The following is a 19,912-nucleotide window of genomic DNA, read 5'->3' as shown; positions in this document are numbered from 1 at the left end:
CTTAACGAAAAACCTGGAATCCACATGAAATTTTGGAAATTCTTAGAGAATTATTTTTATTTCAGTTTGTTGAAACCAATCTTAAAAAATACATTGTGTAGGGGCAAAGGCCCGAGATCACACAATGGCCTTGGGCCCCGTATGAGAAGATTGACCCCGTCCGAGGAGAAGACGTGGGTGCCAAAAGGGCTCCCGGCCTAGCTCTTGTGGGCCTGAGGACGTTTAGGAGGCGGTCCTAGGAGAAATGTCTCCTTGGACGTAACAAATATGTCTTAAACTTGCACTCTACCTGCTAGAAGGGCCCACCCCAACGAGCATTAGTAACAAGGATAAGTCCCACAGGCCCGTAGGAAGGGAGGAAGCGTAGGGCATCCAAGGAAAGGCTGTAGCTGCCACATTAAATGCATTGCAGCTACTTTTTTGGCCGCATTAATGTGGAGAAGACCTGTTAACAGTGTTACCTTGGCTACCACAACTCACAGAAAGATGGGGGGGGATGTCCGATGGGACAAGCACTCAAGTGAAGGTCCAGATGATCAATAAGTGTAAGGCCCTGATGACTTCGAGAAGGCTATATAAGAAAGGGAAGTCCCCATGAAAAGGGGACAGAAAAAAAAGGAAACTAGAACAGAAGAATAGTGCAAGAACCATAATCTTTGAATAGGGGACTGATTTCATACCAGGGACGGAACCAGGATTCATACCTGAGGGGGGCAAAGCTTAAAACCAAAAAAAAATTTATGAAAATAAAAACTAGCATCTATTTTATATTCAACAAAATACTACATACAAAATAAGTATTTCTTAAACATTTCATATTATAAAACACATCAACAAAGTATAACATACAAAATGAGTATTTCTTATTTTGTGTGTGATTTTTGTTTAGTCCATATTTATTTTTTTATTTTGTTTTTGTAGTTAAAGGGGCATGAATTTTTTTTATTTATTTATTTTCTTGTAGGTCAATATCTAAATATTTTAGAGGAGGAGAGACATATATATATATACATATATATAAGGGCAAATCTTTATTTTTTTATACTAGTTTTTTTTTTTTTTTTTTTTTTTTTTTTTTTTAATGTGGGGGGGGCAATGGCCCCCCTCTGCCCCAACGTAGATCCGTCCCTGGTTCATACCATGTGTCTCCTCGGACTAAGAATCTATAGATGTGAAGGGGATTTTCTTACTTTCAATCGTTTTACGGCCCAACTATAGCTAGAATACACTTCGTTTAGACCTAGTTCTATAGCCTACTTTCTACAAATTCATTGTCCCGGGGCTCTTTAGACCAGAACCTCATACTTATTGGGCCTGGGCTCCAAATTGTGACCCTACACATAGTTATTAGGGTTTTTGACAGGCTTCTCTAAAAATAAAAATTACAAAAAATTTTCTTCAATTCCTATAACTTCGCTAAAAGACTAAATTACCCGAATAAAATACGCTAAAATAATATAAAACTAAATTTAGGTATGAAAATAAGCAATAATGGGCAAAAATTATTTAACTACATTGCCCCGCGCCTTGACTTCTGAATGTCCAACTTCTCAAGAAAGTCCAGGGACACTTGTTCTACATCATATGTGGCCTTGGTTGATGCACTTGTGGGACATCCACTTAACTAGTAATGTTTTTTTTTTCAAGGCATAGCCACATAGCCTTTGTATTAAACAACACCCTTCTGATATCTTGTAGGATTAGTTTCCCCACCAGTTGCTACATCTAGCTTCACTACCAATCCCCTGAGTACATGCTGGCATTTGCAGAATGAGACCAGTATTCCTTGACTAGCTGCCCAAACAGTGATTCCTCCTTATTCATCAGCTTCATTGGTTCATCATACTCCACTATTTTACCTGGTTAATGTCAATAATATATCACTTTCACTAGTTGTATCATAGATAAGATGTAATAGTTCCTGGTACAAGAGCTTGGGGGTATATTAACTCACCATCTCTAATAGCAAGCACCTTATTGCAGTCCATCACAGTTGGTATTCTATGAGCCACAATTATTACAGTGCAATATGCAAATTCTTTCCGTATGGTTTTCTGGAGAAGAGAGTCGGTTGCATTGTCAATTGATGCAGTGGCTTCATCTAGAACCAGTATCCGGCTTCTCTTCAGCAGGGCTCGTCCCAAACAAAATAGTTGTCTCTGTCCCATGCTCCAGTTTGATCCATCTTGTGTAACTGCAATGCAATCCAGGTTGTTAGTTGTGATTTTATAAGACCTTTAAACAACTTGTACACACACAATATCTTCTTACCTAAGGAATCCAAGCCCCCTTCTTTTTCTTGAATAGCCTCTCGAAGCTGACATTTCTCAAGAACCTTTTGCACATTCATAAGAAAAACTTTCTTGGTAAGTACTGAATGTTAACACAGTTTTATGTTTTGATAAAATTTTCCAGGAACCCAGTTTGGGACTACTCAACTTACATCCAGTGTGAATTTCACTATCCTAACAATGCTACAACATCTAAAGGCCACTTAATGTGGTAGATTGTGCAATATAACAGCGTCATACAATGATCCATGCTAACGATGTTTACCAAAATAACTTAAACAAGAACTTTACCTCCCACATTTCCTGATCAGTATGCTCTGACAATGGGTCAAGATTGTATCTCACAGACCCGCTAAAAAGTGTGGGCTCTTGTGGTATGATTCCTAACCTTGATCTTAGATCATGAAGCCCAATTGTGGATATGTCAATGTCATCTATAATGATTTTTCCCTCTGTAGGCTCCACCAGACGAAACAAAGCGCTGATAAGAGTCGTTTTTCCACTACCAGTCCGGCCAACAATTCCAATTTTGTGTCCTCCCTCAAATATACAACTAATCCCCTGAAGAACTAGTGGAGCATTGGGCCGATATCTTACCTGTTTCATGCAGTCTTAACATTGTAAACGCAACAACAAGAACAAACAAAAAACCAAAAAAAAAAAACAAAGACTTAGTCCCTAAACTTTGAGGTTGGCTATGGATTCTCAACAAACAAGCAACAAGTGATGAATATTTCAATGTGTTTGATGATATGAGACACCATCCCCAAATATTTATTGTACTATTTCAACTAAAACAATGTCTAAAAGCATAAAAGTATTGTAAATACATTTCCATATTTCTAAGAGTTGTGACTGGAAAAGGCAGTAATTTTTTTGGGGTGTACATATACCTTCAAATCACATATCTTCACCTGACCATTAACAGGCCAACTGTGTGTGGGTCGGTGACCTTCTATATCTTCTGCAGCTTCACTAGGAATATGCATGTACTGTTCTAGCCTTTCTACCGAAACAATTAAATTTTCTAGCAAGCACCAGCTTTGGACAGAAGCGATAACGTGTATATTTAAAGAAAGACCATATGATAATGCCATTCCAATAAATCCTGCATCCAAAGTTTGATAAGCAAAAAATAGGTTATACAATTATGCCATATATGGAAAACTTTTACTAACAATTGCTTAAGTACTAGTTATATCGTATAGCATGATCAACCTTCTATCATTCTCTCAAAAAAAAAAAAAAAAGTTACATTCTGTCAATAAAAAATGAACTTTATCTCAAACTAACAACCCATGATTGCAAAATTCCAAATTTTTCTAGTAACGTGGGGCAGATTTTTCAAGTAAAACCAATCCATTGTCATGCCATGTGACATTGGCTGATGAAGCTTCTGATAGTGGATGTGATATCAGGAGGAGCAAAGTCTGGAATGAAAATTATTTTATGCCAGAAATCCTATGACTTGCTCATATGGAAATACAACAAAGGAGCTTGAGCAAGATGGTTCATATTCAAGAAAGACCAGCAGTAAGAAAAATAGGCTCCATTATAGGCATTAATTACTGCAGGTTTAAGATCTCAAAATGAGGGAGGGAGGACAAACAAGACATGATTTGAAATAATATGAAGATGAATGAATACTTGCACACTAAGTGTCTGTTTGGCACCACTTATTTTTGCCAACTTATTTTACCATTCAGTTTATTTTTGCTACTATTCATGAGTCCCACTGCACTTTTTTGTACTATTCATGACCCTATTGTGTTATTTCAGCTAACTTTTACCTTTATCTATAGTACTTTCAGCAAAAAATCTTTAGTTTCAGTGAAATAAGCGGATCCCAAACAGACCTAAGAGAAAGCTTGGCTGTACTAGACCAAAATGGCAAGGCAAGGGTTATGTGGTTCTTTGGGCTTGCAAGTAAATTTTGTTGAAGAACAATATTGTTCTTATGATGCCTGCTATTATCGTGGACCCTTAGAGTTTTAGTGTTGGTCCGTGCTGAATTTAAATGTTGCTTCTAGAAAACACATGTTCTGTTTGAAGCTCACACATTGATGACTATGAAATGGACAAGCATCAGAAGCATGAAATTGAACTACATAATACCAAGTGAAAATATTTTGATAGTTGAAGAATGATATTACTAACCAGAAGCAGAAGCTCCAATATGAAGCAAACTTATGGCAAGTGCCAAGGATGTAAGAACAATTGCACATAGAATTTCCAGACGTTGGATCAACCACTCGTTGGCTGAGAAACCATGGAAGTAAGGACTTGCATTTGTGTCAATAAGGTCCAAGTTCCTTGAAAAGAACCGCTCTTCCTCCCCAAAAGCTCTGATCGTCATGGCTCCTGCAATTGATTCGGCAAGGTGGCTTGCAAGCAAAGACTTGGTTGTGCCATCTGTTCGCATCAACTCTTTTGCAGAAGCAAGGAAGTATTTCTGTATTTAAACAAAAACAAGTGTAGAAGTTTGTTGAGAAGTCAGAATATATACAAGAAATCAGGATAGGAAGACAGTTCTAAATTTAGCAGGGCATGGCATCAGAACAAATATCACTTGATGAGAGTTGGTGAGTTCCAACTTTGTACCCATTTCATTTTTTGACATCAAAGAATGCGGACAAATTAAGTCCTTTAAGTAGGTCAATTGACAAACTTGTGTATTCTGGGGAAGAAAAAATCTTAAATGAATGTCTACAGGAGAACAATGAAGCCACCTAAATAATTAGCGTTGATAATGTATTGATACCACACCCAATGCTAATACGTGCTGCATTTTGAGAGGATATTTATCAGAGGCAGAAAATGGGTTTGTTTCCTTTCAATCATAAACAAATATATTTTTTAGAAACTATACAATCAGTTCTAGTGTTGGTATCTATAGTACCTGTAAAAGAATAGTCAGATAAACCATGGGTATGATGACAAACAAGACTGGCCAGGATACTATAGCCAGTATTGCATAGGTGGAGTATGCAGTCATGGTGGCAACAAGAGCAATACTTAATTTGTAAGCCACATCAATGTCAATGACACTCATATCAGAAGACACCTACAAGGTAAATACCAATGTAAGTCCCAGTAAGTTTTTCTGAAGCATAGCAACTATTACTTTTGAAACTCTTACCCGGCTGAGTATCCTTCCCAGAGGTGTTGCATCATAAAAAGACATTGGTGCCCTGAAAAGAGAGCTAAGAAGTGCAGAAAAAATTGATAGTGATGCCCCAAAACCTAAACCAACAACAGAAACTGCTCTGAGGAGTATAAATAAAACCAGAATACACCCAATCCCGGAGTAAACTGCAATCAATCTCACTGTGCTTACATTAGAATCCTCAATTTCAGCAGCCAACCAAAAGTTTTGTATCAACTGCCCAGCTAAGAACATGACGTGGCATACAGCTGCCAAGGAGAAGCACAAGAATCCCTTGCTCTGAATCAGATACTGCATATAAGGCTTTATACCAGTGTTTCCCGTTTCTCTTTCTTCTTGCTTAATCAATTGATCTAAAGTTGATCTTAACTCTTCCTCACAACTTTTCAGAATTTCACGTGTAGAGGTTTTAGATTGTTGGAAAGAAGCATACTTGGCATGTTTCTGGGAACCAACAGTGTCATTGTGTGCATTGACAAGGTTTTGAAATTCTTGACTTGAAGCTAGTAGTTGATCATATGTGGATGCTCCAAGAAATTGCCCTTCAGACATAAACTACCAACAATTTGAAGTTTATGTAAACTGCTTGTGTGCAAAGTTATATTTTAAAAGGAAAAAAAACCATACGAAATTTTAATGAGAAAGCAGCAGTAGTGTCACTGATATACCAACCAAAATAGAATCAAATGCAGGAAGGAAGTCAACTTGGTGGGTCACCAGCAGGACTGTCTTCCCTGACAGAGCTTCCATGACATATTCCTGGCGACAAGCCATGTTAGATTTCTCTTAGGAAAGGAAAAATTAGTAGCATAAATTGCATGGTTAAGAAATGTCATTACATTTAATATACTGGTTGCAGTATGTGCATCAACAGCACTGAATGGATCATCCAAGAGATAAACATCTGCATCTTGATAAAGTGCACGGGCAAGTTGAACCCGCTGCTTTTGACCCCCACTTAGAGTAACACCTCTTTCTCCTATTTCTGTTTGATCACCAACTGGAAGCATCTCAAGGTCCTTTATAAGAGAACACTTTCTAAGCACTTCTTGGTATCTATGTGAATCTAAGGGAGACCCAAAAAGAATATTGTCTTGAATAGATCCTGTTTGAATCCAGGATGTTTGAGAAACGTATGCTATCTTTCCATAAACATGAACCTGGAAGTTTAAAGCTTTAGCAAGATTTTATTTTTATTTTTTCATTTAATTTGTCTACCACGTAACTGATGCTTATAAATCAGTGTGTGAAACGAATCTTCTAGAAAGTGCAGTAGGAAAAAAAAAATCCTAAATATCAAATTCTTCACACATTATTTATTTATTTATTATAATTAAGAATATACTATGTGCCAATTGAAATTTTATTTACACCAAGGGCTAGGATAGAAATGATTACTTACTATGCCTTTGATGTTTGGAACTTCTCCCAGAATTGCAGCTAAAAGGGTTGATTTACCAGAGCCAACCTCTCCACAAATAGCTACCTTTTCTCCTGGTTTAACTGCCAAATTTATGTTTCTTAGCATGGCCTTTGCTGGATTAGTCTCCCATGATATTTCAGTGGCCTTGATAAATATGCACTGCTCTAGCTCTTTCTCATTGCACTTTTGCCTTGCATATCTGTTCTGCAACTCTGGTGCTGCAAGGAACTTTAAAATCCGAGTTAAAGATACCTTTGCTTCAATGAACACTCCAGCAACATCAGGGATCATTCTGATAGGCTCCTGAACAATACGCAGACTTGCTAGGAATGTGAAAACGTTACTGGCAGAGAGTGAAATTCCAAAGAAGTAGCATGCCCAGAATGTGGCAACTGATACTAAAATGGGAGATGACCAAAACAAAATCAGATAGTACCCCTTTTGTATTAGAACTGCTAATATCCACTCTAGTTCTTCTTTCCTCAGCATTTGTATAACATTCTTAAAATGTTTCTCCCAAGCATACAACTTCAAGACCTTCATATTTGCAAGAGCTTCTGTAATGGCCTTCAATCTCTTATCTTGTGCCACCATGAGATTTGTCTGATACTTATGCTGCAGTTTGGCCACTGGTGAAGTTGCAAGCACGGTTAAGATGATAACAACTAGAGCTGCAACAGTTGTCAGCCCTACAGAGTAATAGACAATAGCTAATGCAATACACAGCTGAAGACTTGTTGACCACATTTGATGAAACCAATATGGAAATTCACCTATTCTATAGGCATCTACTGTGACATAGTTCATTATTTCACCGGGGGAATGATTCGCCTTAGCAGCATTTGAGAGTTTTAGTTGCTTTTGATAGATAGCTGCGGATAGGAAAGATCTTACTTGGAGCCCAATCAACCTAGTTTGAAAGAACCACTGCCTCTCTGATAATGACTCCAAACACTTTGCTAAGAAGAGCACTCCAGCCAATGCATAGCCCTCATATTTAAAAGCTTCTTTTCCTTCAGCAACCTCAATGAAGGCTTTGAGAAATAGTGGACCACTGGAGACTGTGAGGACCTTGATCAAAGCAAATATCCCAGAAATTAAAATAGCTTTTCTCTGGCAGAAAAAAATTGCTGACACCATAGAGGGGAGATCATATGTTTCTTTCTGTTTTTGTTTGCTCAGTTGCTCTTCAAACATTAAGTAGCATGTTTGCGCCCGATCTTCCAGCCTTAACTGTGGAACATCATTCTCCTTAAGGATTTTATCTTTACCGTGCTTCATCAGTGGATTTAACCACCAAAATGACATTTTACTAAGAAATCCAGCTTTGGCAAAAGGAGTGACATTGTCATTTGAACAATTTTCACCAGTGTCACTAGCTTCCTCACCTTGCAAAGGTGCATACAATACATCATAACTGATATCTGAATCAGTTTCCACATATTTATGTTCCTGAAAAGCGCACAAGAGGCACAAGATTGCTCCAGGAAATGAAAGAATATCTAAAACCATCTTAATAGATGCCCTTTTTTCCAAAATAGCAACCAGAAGAGAAGAAAAGCAGAGGAATCCTGCAAACAAGAAGGTGACAATAGAACAAAGCTTTGCTGTTGTGACATTTGGAAGGCGTAGCTTCTCAATAATTACTACAAAATCAAGCAGCATCCATGTGAAGCCTTGGAATAGCAATACTAGCCAACCCTGCAAAGGTAATATCGCACTCTTTGCATTCAGATTCTCACCAATTATCCAGATCCCCAAACCCAAGTAAGCCAAACCCAGACCACCATTATAAATGGCTGAGCATATCAACGTTGGAGAGAAGTGTTTAGACTTTGAGGGTATTGTGTTCTTCCTTAAGATTGATCTATAAACCATGATATATAAGAATATGATAAGGAGAAGAAGATCAAGAGAAATGACCAAAAGGTGATTGGTGCATGTATATGGTTGGAATATGGATATAATATCATAATTGCATGTGTTTTCATCTATATTCGAGCAATTCCCACAGAAAGCAGTCCAGAGACTCATCACCATGACTTGAAAGAGCTGCAATACTACAACAACCACAACAACAACAACGACTTAGTCCCAAATGAAGGAACTGCGATAACAACTTCAAAAGAAGGAAAGAAAGACTAAATATATGTCAGATTATGTAGAAGTATTATCATTCAAATGAAACTAAAATCAGTGATTCTAGTTTAAGTGAGTGAAAGACACAAAAACACAATAGTTACTATTCCATGTTCTTTCTTATGTAATAAAACTCATGTCTATCTTCTTAGGAAGATAGAAAAACATGAATGATCTGATTGATTCTTCAATCACGTAATTATAAAGTTTGAGTTAGGGACATAAAGAAAGAGAAAATGAATAACAACAAGCTATTAAGTTTGCCTTCCATTCAAACTTCTGGAAATGAATCAGATGTTTAGACTACAAGTTAAGTAATATTACCAAAAGTAGTTCAAGCAAACTGAAGCATTCCCTTCAATAGTAGGACAACCCTTCCAATGCTACAAATGCTGAACAAACTTAAATATTGAAGCTTTACAAAAGCAAACATATGTCTAACGGTTCAGAATGATCTAGCTGAAAAGCTTAGCATCAATGACAAAAAAGGACACCGTAAAGAAATGCAGTATAAACCAATATCTTACGTACTCAAACCGTGTAAGTACGAAAGTTGAAAATATTACAATGCAAAAGAAGTACGTTTCTATGTTCATTGAGTCTTTTAAATATATTCCATAGATGCCCAAACTAAATCCGCATTTTATTTTTGAATGTAAGACAACTGATAAAAGTGTGACACAGAAGCTTGAGCTAACCTTCTATGCCAATTTATTGTCCTGATCCTACTTTTAAGCTAACGGTCATTGCCTTTTTATGCTAAAAAGGCCATTGTGTCATTTTCTTGAGTATGTTACTTCAATAATCATAGATGTCTTGTCAATCTCAAAGAATATTCAAATTTACAGTTAACTCAACCTTAATTTGCAGATCTGGGAAAAGAAGTGTATATGACTTACCGATTACCAATTACCAATTACCATTTACATTTCTTCTTGAAACACACTCAAAAATTGCTCAACCAACCAAAAACTTATCTGAAATTAAAACTCCAATTGTTTCAGAAAAAATATTAATATTTTTACGTATTTTTATGTTTTGTCAAAGTTGGCCCCATCACACCACATTCAATGCCGGCCACCACTGCAACGATCACTACCACCACACCATTGATGCCCCCACCACCACTGTCTGTGTCATATGTTTTGCTACCATTATGTCTACATGAAATATTAATAATTTTTCATGTGAATCAAGAAAGAAAAACTAATATTTTTAGAATCATTTTAAGTCACAACCAAACATTTAAAAAAAAAAAAAAAAAAATTTCCTTGGAAATTTATTCTGTGAAAAATATTTTTCCCAAAAACATAATTTCCGTCCAAACAAACTAATGATTAGCGTGGCAGATGTCATGTGAAAAGTTTTCATAGGTCTATTTGACAAACACACAGATTGTGTAACTCTACGTGACACAACTCCCTAACTTTTCATTAAAAAAATATTTTGACAAATCAACGGTGATAATTACATTGTCATCTTATACTCTCAATACTTACGATTAAAATATGATCAGAGATCAATAATTATTTTATCATAAAAGGTTTAAACTTTAAGTTCTTTTAACTTTAAATTATATTCAAAATATGCAATTTATAAATTGAATAGTAAATAAAATTAGGCTAACTCAAAATTTAATGTGCAAATTAAAATAAACAAAAAAATTGTAATCCAATAATAAAATTTTTAAAATATTAATAATAATACAATTAAAATTGTAATCCAATAATCTTGTAAGCTTGTAACTCAATTGATTGACAGGTTATGATATTTTTAAACAAGACATTCACCAATGAACTCTTCACCCTACTATTAAATTATATATAAAAAGAATTTATGAACCAGTGTAACTAGCTGCCGCGTAGACATTGTATTCAATGAATTGGGCCAAGATGCTCATTACCGCAGCATGACAGCAACTGTATAATTTTCGTGGAGGATTTGTATTGTCTTACAACAAATATCCTCCATATTTTTAGTCATAAGTCATAACCAATGATTACGCTATCCCTTCTTCAACAATCTCTCTTGTTAGGAATAAATATTCACATGCAGTTTTTTTCTCTCATGATTATTACTCTTGATGACATTTTCATATTTCAAGATAACCTTAATTCTTTATTTTATTTTATAATTCCATAATTATAATGATGAAAATTAAAAGGGATTTGAACCATGTTCATCTCTATTAAATTATCAAAATATATTAGTTTATCTTTTAGTATATGTAAACTTTTAAGTTTGTTAGTTTACCTAAATGCTTTCTAACATCTTTTAGGGTGAAACTGTCCAATAAAAACATTTAGTAGAATTCTCTATCATACAAATGTTGTGTGGAAACGCAATCTAATAGCAAGCACACATAAATTATCTTCTATTTGTAGATAATATTATAGATTAATGGACTCACTGATTTTGAATGTGATCATGACTGATGGTGATAGCTCGATGCCGAGGAGTTTATATAATATATATAGCTCATCCAAGTAATATAATATAAAATAAAATTAAAACTGTTATTGTTCAATGATCCAATGTTTACTATAAATTTTTTTATTTTATTTTATTTTTTACAATAAGATAAAGTTTAGTTATAAAATTAGTTGTACCTTGACTACAACCTTACCAATACCATTAACATTACAATATATTTCGAAAATCTGACTGTTGGATTGCATGTTCTTTACGCTTTTAATACACATGTTAAATTTTGTGCCCATCGATTGAATATATTATTTACTATATAATCTATAAGATTATATTTTATGCATAATTTTAAATTACAAAAACTTACAATTTAAACAATTTATTAATAGTATAGTTATTGATATTTAATTTTCTAGAAATTTTATATGCATAGAGGATATAAGGAGAAAATATAATCCAATGGTAGATTTATCAAAATTCATTTCCAATAAAAAGATATTACTCGATATTGAGTAATGTTGTAATCTTAAGTTATAACTAATTTTATAAACTAAACTTTGTTTATAAATATTTAGCTACGTTTAAGTGAGGCAGATGTCATGTGAAAACCTTTCATAGGTAATGATTTGAAATATTACAAAATTAGTGTGACTTTCTCTATGTTATATATGTCACTCCCTTTTAAGGACGCCATGATAGCTGGATTTGGCTCCTTCAATCCAACATCGCGTTGTGCGTTAATTATGGCAGTAGCTGGTGGCAACTAAACGTGCTACCATCTATCAGTACAAATTTTCCCCCCTCCTTTTTTATCATTCGAAATAAAGTGCAATAAGCTAAAAAATTTCTATACTGTATACTTAGGAAAGAACTCTTTTGGGGTCATGAGGAATCCTGATTTGACTTTATCAGACAAAGCATGACAAATAAAAGGTGTAGAATATTGTAACAAATAGTAACTATAGAAGATTACAACATAAGTAGTCCATCTAAAATAGCATGACCCTCATCACAATTTGTCAAACCAATCCCAAAAAACAAACTCATATCATATGGTGCAAAATATGATTTTAGTTATAGTAATCGTGTAAATATACATGTAATTGTCATTAATTAGAATAATAGACATAAATATCACGACCCCACCAGGTAGTGGCTTGGCAGGCACCAGTTCAACATGCTTATAGAGTCAACTTCGATGGCGCGATATTTGCAGAAGACAGACTTACTGGCTTGGGAGTTGCGATCTGTAATGATCATGGACTGATCATGGCTTCTCTTACTTAGCAAATACCATTACCCGGTTCAGTGATAGAGGTGGAAGTCTTGGCTGCACGGAAAGCATTGGAGCTTACAATTGAGCTTGGCTTTGACAACATCACTCTTGAGGGGGACTCTGAAGTTTTGATTAACTCCTTAGCGAAGGGTGGCAATTCTCTGGCTCACTATGGTCATTTACTTGTAGACATTCATGTCCTCATGACTCGATTTTCATCGCTTAGTTTATCTCATGTTAAGAGAAATTGTAATAATCTAGCACATGCCTTAGCACGCCGTGCATCCTCTACCCCTGATTTGTCAATCTGGATGGAAGAAATACCACTAGACCTTAACTCTATATACATGGCTGATTTGAGTGGCCTTAGTTAATAATATTTACTGTCCTGATTCTCAAAAAAAAAAAAAAAAAAAAAAAAAAAAAAAGAATAATAGACATAAATGTAAAAGTCTTTTATTTTTTTTTTTTTTTTGAGAGAAAGGTAAAAGTCATTTAATTACAATAATTATTGGCCTGGACTTTTGATGAAAGCCAAACAAATAGCACATTTATCACATCACAATCACTTTTCATCTAAATAAGGACAAGGCTTTAAATTAGACGCCAATATTATTTATTTTGATTATCATTTTGAATAAATACAAACCCATAACTTGTTGCAGTGAAAGATGGCAAATGGTGGAAAATAAATTAAAGTGATATTAGAAGAAGGTTTATGTGAAAGACTGCAAGTAATTATTCACCATTCACAACTTCACATTTCAATAAGTTGTAAGAAAAAGTTGAGATTTAATTGAACTACGGAGCATTTGGCAAGTTGTCAATGTAGTTAAGTTATTATCAATATATATATATATATATATAAAACCGAAACTTTTGAAGCTCCCACAATTTTCCACGTCATCACTATTTTCTTTTTCTTTTTATTTTAGGTTTTATATCTTATATATTTATTATTTATATTTTTTAATTTGATTTAGGACTTTTAAGATGTATTCAAACGCATACACCTCCTCTCATATAGTTTTCTATTTTGTTTTGGACTCTTCCTTCTCTCCTTCTCTAATTCTGCGGCCAGTAGATCACCATTAGGGTTTATTAATTATAGTTTTACTGTGTCTTCCTACACGTTTCTAATATTTTATTTAAAATAAAAACACCCTACAAAAAATACTTCTCCAGTCCCGTGTAAACAATCCCTTACAAAACAGCAACACAGTCACGATTTCAATATTATAATTGGCCAAAAAAACTGATTACAAAATTCCCACTAACAATCAGTTACTTCATTGGGCAGCCATTTCTATCCTTTATTTTTCTCTTCTTTTTCATGCAATTCAAAACTACATCATGTGAGGCTATAATGTGACTACAAGCAGCAGAGAATGACGTTCATGGATTTTACTAGGAGCAACAATGGACCTAGATACAAGACGAAGAATCACAAAAGGTCACTATTTCAATTAGAAACTCCCCTTTTTACAGTTTGATTATATTAATTTCTGGGTCTTATTGTGTTTCGGCGTGGTTGTTTTGCTATAGGCGTTATTAATGACAGTGATGATACCTGATATTCTTTGACCCAAGAATGAAAACCATCCAAGAGAGTTCAATCCTCTCATTCAATGTAGCCTCAAGATTTCATTGAATTTGACGTTAAGGTATTTTTTATTATGTTGTTTAGATTTTTGTACCTATTATATTGAGATTTGATAATTTCAATTTTGTCAAATGGTTATATTTTAAACTTTTGCACTTTTCAGGGTTAGGAATGAAAGAGTTCTTTACTCTTTCTTTTGGCTTTTTAGAAGTTTTAACATCCAAATTTTGAGTTCATGTTTTGCAATATATGAAAGAACAAAGTTTAGCTACAAAATTGGTTGTAGTTTTAGCTACAACCAATTTTGTAGCTAAACTTTGGTTGTAGTTTTAAGCTATAAACTCACTTAATAAAATAAATATTATTGCATATTTTGAAAATTTAACCGTTAAATTACATGTTCTTTACGCTCTTAATACACATGTCAATTTTTGTGTCAATCAGATATTATTTATTATATAATCTGTAATCTTATATTTTATGTATAATTTTAAATTACAAAAACTTGTAATTTAAAATTTTATTGATGACATAGCTATTGATCTTTAATTTTCTTGAAATTTTGCAAACAAGGAGGATATAAGAAGAATATGTAATCCAATGGTGGATTTGTCAAAATTCAACTCCAATGAAAAGATATTGAGTGAGTTTGTAGTCTAAGGCTACAATTGATTTTGTAGCTAAACTTTGTCCTATACGAAATTGTCTTGACAAATTTCAATTGCTATAGTCATGCATTATTCTTTTGAGGTAATCTATTTTTCTCTTATATTTTTTCTATTATGTAATCATAAATTTTGCTTTACCGTTTGAATTAATGTGATTTAAGAATTATAAATTACTGTTATTTTTTTAAAAATATTTTTCATATATATGACCATTTTTGCATTTTACTCTATTTTTTATACCGTTTTTTACGTTGTTGTGTCTTGAATCTTGACGAACAAGCTTAGGTTATGCGTAAACCTCATAAATTTGTTCTTTAAATTTTTTCTTTCTCTCGCCAAGAATAAAAGTTGGAATCATAAGTGCATTCCAATGCTTCCTAGATTGGTTGTCTTCTATCTCAATTAAAACTCTATGACCTTTCAACTGGTACTTCCTTCTTCTTCTTTTTACATTCATATATTCCAAAATCTGTTTTCTCCAGTGCATTTATTTGTCTTCATTCTCTAATGAAGTCAATTTATTCATATGATATGCCTTTTTGTTGTTCTTCTTCTACATGTTAAAATATTATAACTATTGCCTATAACACTAAATTAGCTTTTCCAATGCTCAAAAAAAAAAAAAAAAAAAAAAAAAATTCCAAAACATAGCTCTAGATTAATGACTCTTCTTCTAAGTGTCATTGTCATTTCTGAGTGTAATTAATTACTGCTTTCTATGTAAAAACTTCTATAGTTTTTATTTTCTTATTTTTGGGTTTTTTGGTTGCATTTTATATGGCAAGAAAAAACCCTTGATTTTGCAAACAAATTGAGTAATGAGAGGGATTATATTATATTAAAAAATGATTGAGATCTTAATTTTCATTAATGAAAGGATGTCATTGATAATAGGCATGGCATGCCTAACATTATTGGTGTTAGTATTTTTTTTCCCTCTTAAATTGTAACTTATTTTTTCAAGTGATCATAACTTTAAACAAAATTAAAATCTAAAATTTTGTTCAACTAATCCGTGCATCGCACGGGTTAGCGACTAGTTAGTCTTAATTAGGGTGCATGGGTGAGAATAAAAGGTAATGACAATATTATACTTCATTACAATTACTAAAACGGTCCTTTTAATCATCCATTTATCCTAAAACGACAAATCTGGTGGTTTTCTAGTAATTAGTCCTTTATTTTTTATTTTTTTGAGAAACAATTAGCCCTTTATTTTGTGGTTAGCACTACGCATTTATGAATAAATAATTGAATATAATAAGTGGTTTTTGCTTCCTTATGAAACTGTTTTGGGAGCATATATTAATATCACCTAACATTATTAAATAGGAAATCGATGCAAAGTGACAAAGCCAACAAAATAGTGATTCTTCCCAACTCTTCAACAATCTCTCATGTCAATCTACCCTCTACCTTCCATTATCACGTTACCAAAATCAAATAACCCAAAACCTCTACGGCTCTACCTTCTCTTATCTCTTTGAATCATAATTTAAAGACTAGGACAACAAAAACCACTGACTCGCTCACTGACTCACACGTCTCACAAGGGATCATGCAATCCTAATATGCTGTTAACTAATCCACCAGTGATGCATTCCTCAACACGTCTCCTTTTTATTTTTATTTTTATTATATAATCGATGGTATCCAAATCTCTTTAAATATATGACTATTACAGGGAGCAATTCCCTTGTAGTGGGTCCAAGATGTTGACAAGAAATTTTGAACTCAAAATGTCATGGATCCTTAAAAACTACTAAACTAATCTCTTGAGGTTTTAACCTATGTCTTCTAATTTTCGGTGTTGCTATCTTTAGGCCACTTATGACACTATTCTCTACCAATATGATAAAGAAATGTAGTTGGGTGTTGCCATGGACATTAAAATTTGTCTCCAACGCTTATTTTCACATCCAATCAAGTTGTGTCTATTTAGGGATGGGTCTATCAATGTTCGGACCAAGGGGAGCCGCCACCCCACCCCCCCCCCCCCCCCCCGACGGGCCATTTTCTTCCAAATTATTTTTTATATTAAATAATTGAAGTTTTTTCCTAAAATTCTATTAGCCCAAAGAGGTTTAAGAAAAAGAAGAATAAAAAGAAATAGTCAGTTAGGCTGCTACTTGTGGCTCTCCTCTAAATTAAAGACTTTTTAACATAAAATCTTTTTTTAAAAATTTGTTGTCTTTGTTTTTAGCATTTAAACATGATGGGACTGACGAAATCAACTGGAGACGAACCTAATAAGACAGACGAGATCATTCCCTAAGACGAGCCTAAACAAGTGCCCATGTCACCGACGAGGATAGTAGGACCATTCAATGCCGCCAATAATGTCTCGGACGGTTACAAAACCAGCTGTACAGACCGTTGAAAGGATATTGAAGCCCAATTACTAAGCACAAGGCGTTACCAAGAAAGGCATTAACACCACAATATTAACCACAACGGTTAGAATCCAAGGCAACATATATAAAGCCCTCACATCGCCAACACAAGGTACATAGACACTCATTGTTATTTTGCTATTCTGTTTCATTTTCCGAAGCATTTTTCTATTCTGACTTGGGCATCAGAGACGTTGTGGCAGACACCACACCGGTGACCACCCTGAAAGGAGCAGTCTTCTCATTTACGCAAGTATCCAGGCAAGAATTTGGATCCATCTGGGCACGTTCAATTCGACTGACGAAGTCACGCTTCATTAGTTTGGCGACGTCTGTGGGAAACAACATTTTCGTATTCAAATTCGAAAACATAGTTTCCGATCAACTGTAACATCCAGATGGAGTCCAAACAAGATTCCGCAGCCTTGGCTCAGCAAGTCTAGGCCCTAGCGGCCACCGTTGAAGAGCTTACTAGACAAAATCAGGAAATGAAGCCACAGCTTCAACAGGAGGAAAATCGATCCAAAGGTAACTTGGAGGATGAAGGAGATAGCCATAGAAGAAGTGACCATCGAAGACCTACAACTCTAGATGAACAGAGTTCGGATCTTCTTCAAGAGATGAGGAAGGAGATGGACGAACTGAGGAATGCAATCAAGGAGAAAACAGACCGGAGTGTGGATAGAATGGTCAGGGCAACGAACTCACCCTTCACTACGGCGGTCCTAAAGTGTCCGATGCCATCGAAATTTCAACTACCCCAACTTGAACCGTTTGACGGGCTTAAAGACCCCCAAGATCACCTCAACACCTTCAAAACAACGCTAGGCCTTCAACAGCCACCTGACGAGATACTGTACTGTTCCTTTTCCACCACCCTCAAAGGAGCGGCAAGAGAATGGTTCACCAAGTTGCCAACATCGTTCGTCGATAGCTTCGAGCAACTGAGTAACGCCTTTTTACACCACTTCATTAGAGGACAACGCCCTAAGAGGCCAGCGAACCATTTACTCACCATTAGACAAGGAGAGAAAGAAACCCTAGGGTCGTATGTACAACGCTTCACTCGGGAGACCTTGGAGGTAGACAAAGCTGACGACAAGGTACAGCTGACGACCTTCAAAGCGGGACTGAGGTCCAGAGAGTTCGTGGCTTCACTCGCAAAGAATCCTCCCAAGACGATGATAGAGACGCTCCTGAAAGCACAAAAGTATATGAATGCTGAAGACGCATTAGTAGCCATAAGGGATGCAGAGAGGCCAAGAGACAAGGGAAAGAAGGAAGAAAATCATAGAGGACAAAAGAGGGAATGCCCAGATCATCGGAGCAATGACGGGGGAAAAAGGAAAGACGATAAAACTCCTCGAACGGTAAAATTTACCTCTTTAGTTATGCCTGTTGACAAAATTCTAATGCAGATTAAGGGTGAGCACTACCTCAAATGGCCGAGGCTATTACATTTGTCCCCCAACATCCGTGATAAGAATAAATACTGCTGATTTCACAAGGATTATGGCCATTACATAGAAGATTGTCGGGACCTAAATGAGTAGATAGAGGAGTTGATACGGAAAGGGAAACTGCAACAGTATGTGAAGAAAGGAGAGTCTAGTAGGTTTAGGGACGGTAACAAAAACTAGTGTGACTCCTCGTCAAGAGACGAAGATAACACGTCCCAGCCCCCACAGAATGTAATTGGGGAGATAAAGACGATTGCAGGAGGACCATTCACAGGCGGGTCATTCAGATCCCTCAGGAAAGCATGTTAGCGGCAGGTGAACAACGTCCACATGATACCCCCGTTCAAGCAGAGACAGACAGACCAAGACATTTCTTTCAACGAAGAAGATGCTAGGGGAGTGAGGCAGCCTCATAACGACCCTTTGGTCATAATTCTCACAATAGAAGGATTCAATACCAAAAGGATCCTTGTAGACAACGGTAGCTCCGCAGACATCATCTCGCCTTCCAGCAACTGAAGCTAGATCTAGGAAGACTAGGCCCATTTAACTCCCCCCTCGTCAGTTTCAGTGGAGACAGGGTATATCCCAAAGGCATAGTGACGTTGACAGTAACAGTAGGGACCTACCCAAGGCAATTGACCCGTCAGCTAGACTTCTTGGTGGTAGACTGCCCCTCATCATATAATGTAATCATTGGGAGGCCCACACTCAACAAATGGAAATCAGACACGTCCACCTATTGCCTAAAGGTGAAGTTTCCAACGGAGAACGATGTAGGTGAAGTAAGAGGAGATCAAGGCCTAGCTAGAGAATGCTACTAGGCTGTGTTGGCTGCGAAGGAGAACCATACGTGGATGATTGAAGAAAAGAAGGAAGATAAGATAGAAGCCCTGGAAGAAGTAGAGTTGGTAGAAGGAAAGTCAACCATGACAACAAAGATAGGGACGGCATTGAGTCCCGAGATGAGGTCAATGCTCGTTCAGTTCCTTAAAGAAAACCTTGACGTCTTCGCATGGAGCCACGAAGACATGCTTGGCATATCCCCGAAAGTTATCGAGCACAA

The 19,912-nt window shown here is 35.7% G+C and overlaps 2 protein-coding genes across 2 annotated transcripts; one reads left to right on the top strand and one right to left on the bottom strand.

Annotated features, from left to right (window-relative positions):
- Positions 1–1,168: 1,168 nt before the first annotated feature.
- LOC126713382 (ABC transporter C family member 10-like) lies at positions 1,169–9,624 on the bottom strand. Its single transcript, XM_050413128.1, has 12 exons — positions 9,344–9,624; positions 6,860–8,940; positions 6,297–6,617; positions 6,130–6,216; positions 5,431–6,012; positions 5,191–5,355; positions 4,449–4,743; positions 3,185–3,399; positions 2,583–2,888; positions 2,272–2,335; positions 1,955–2,194; positions 1,169–1,859 (listed from the first exon to the last, which is right to left on the bottom strand). The coding sequence occupies exons 2-12, from the start codon at positions 8,918–8,920 to the stop codon at positions 1,735–1,737; spliced, it is 4,461 nt and encodes a 1,486-aa protein (XP_050269085.1). The 5' UTR covers positions 8,921–8,940; positions 9,344–9,624; the 3' UTR covers positions 1,169–1,734.
- An 8,250-nt stretch (positions 9,625–17,874) lies between these two features.
- Positions 17,875–18,885, top strand: LOC126697666 (uncharacterized). Its single transcript, XM_050394749.1, has one exon. The coding sequence runs from the start codon at positions 17,875–17,877 to the stop codon at positions 18,883–18,885; it is 1,011 nt and encodes a 336-aa protein (XP_050250706.1).
- The last annotated feature ends 1,027 nt before the right edge of the window (positions 18,886–19,912 follow it).

This window comes from Quercus robur, chromosome 2 (assembly GCF_932294415.1).
Source record: "Quercus robur chromosome 2, dhQueRobu3.1, whole genome shotgun sequence".
NCBI classification, from domain to species: Eukaryota; Viridiplantae; Streptophyta; class Magnoliopsida; order Fagales; family Fagaceae; genus Quercus; species Quercus robur.
This window is presented reverse-complemented; position numbering and strand designations above follow the sequence as displayed.

Coding starts and splice junctions, on each gene's coding strand:
- LOC126697666 (XM_050394749.1), top strand. CDS start 17,875: ATGAAGCCACAGCTTCAACAGGAGGAAAATCGATCCAAAGGTAACTTG.
- LOC126713382 (XM_050413128.1), bottom strand. CDS start 8,920: ATGGTGATGAGTCTCTGGACTGCTTTCTGTGGGAATTGCTCGAATATA. Junction 6,013..6,129: donor CTGCATTTGATTCTATTTTG/GTTGGTATATCA, acceptor AATTGTTGGTAG/TTTATGTCTGAAGGGCAATT. Junction 1,860..1,954: donor GGTGCTTGCTATTAGAGATG/GTGAGTTAATAT, acceptor GACATTAACCAG/GTAAAATAGTGGAGTATGAT.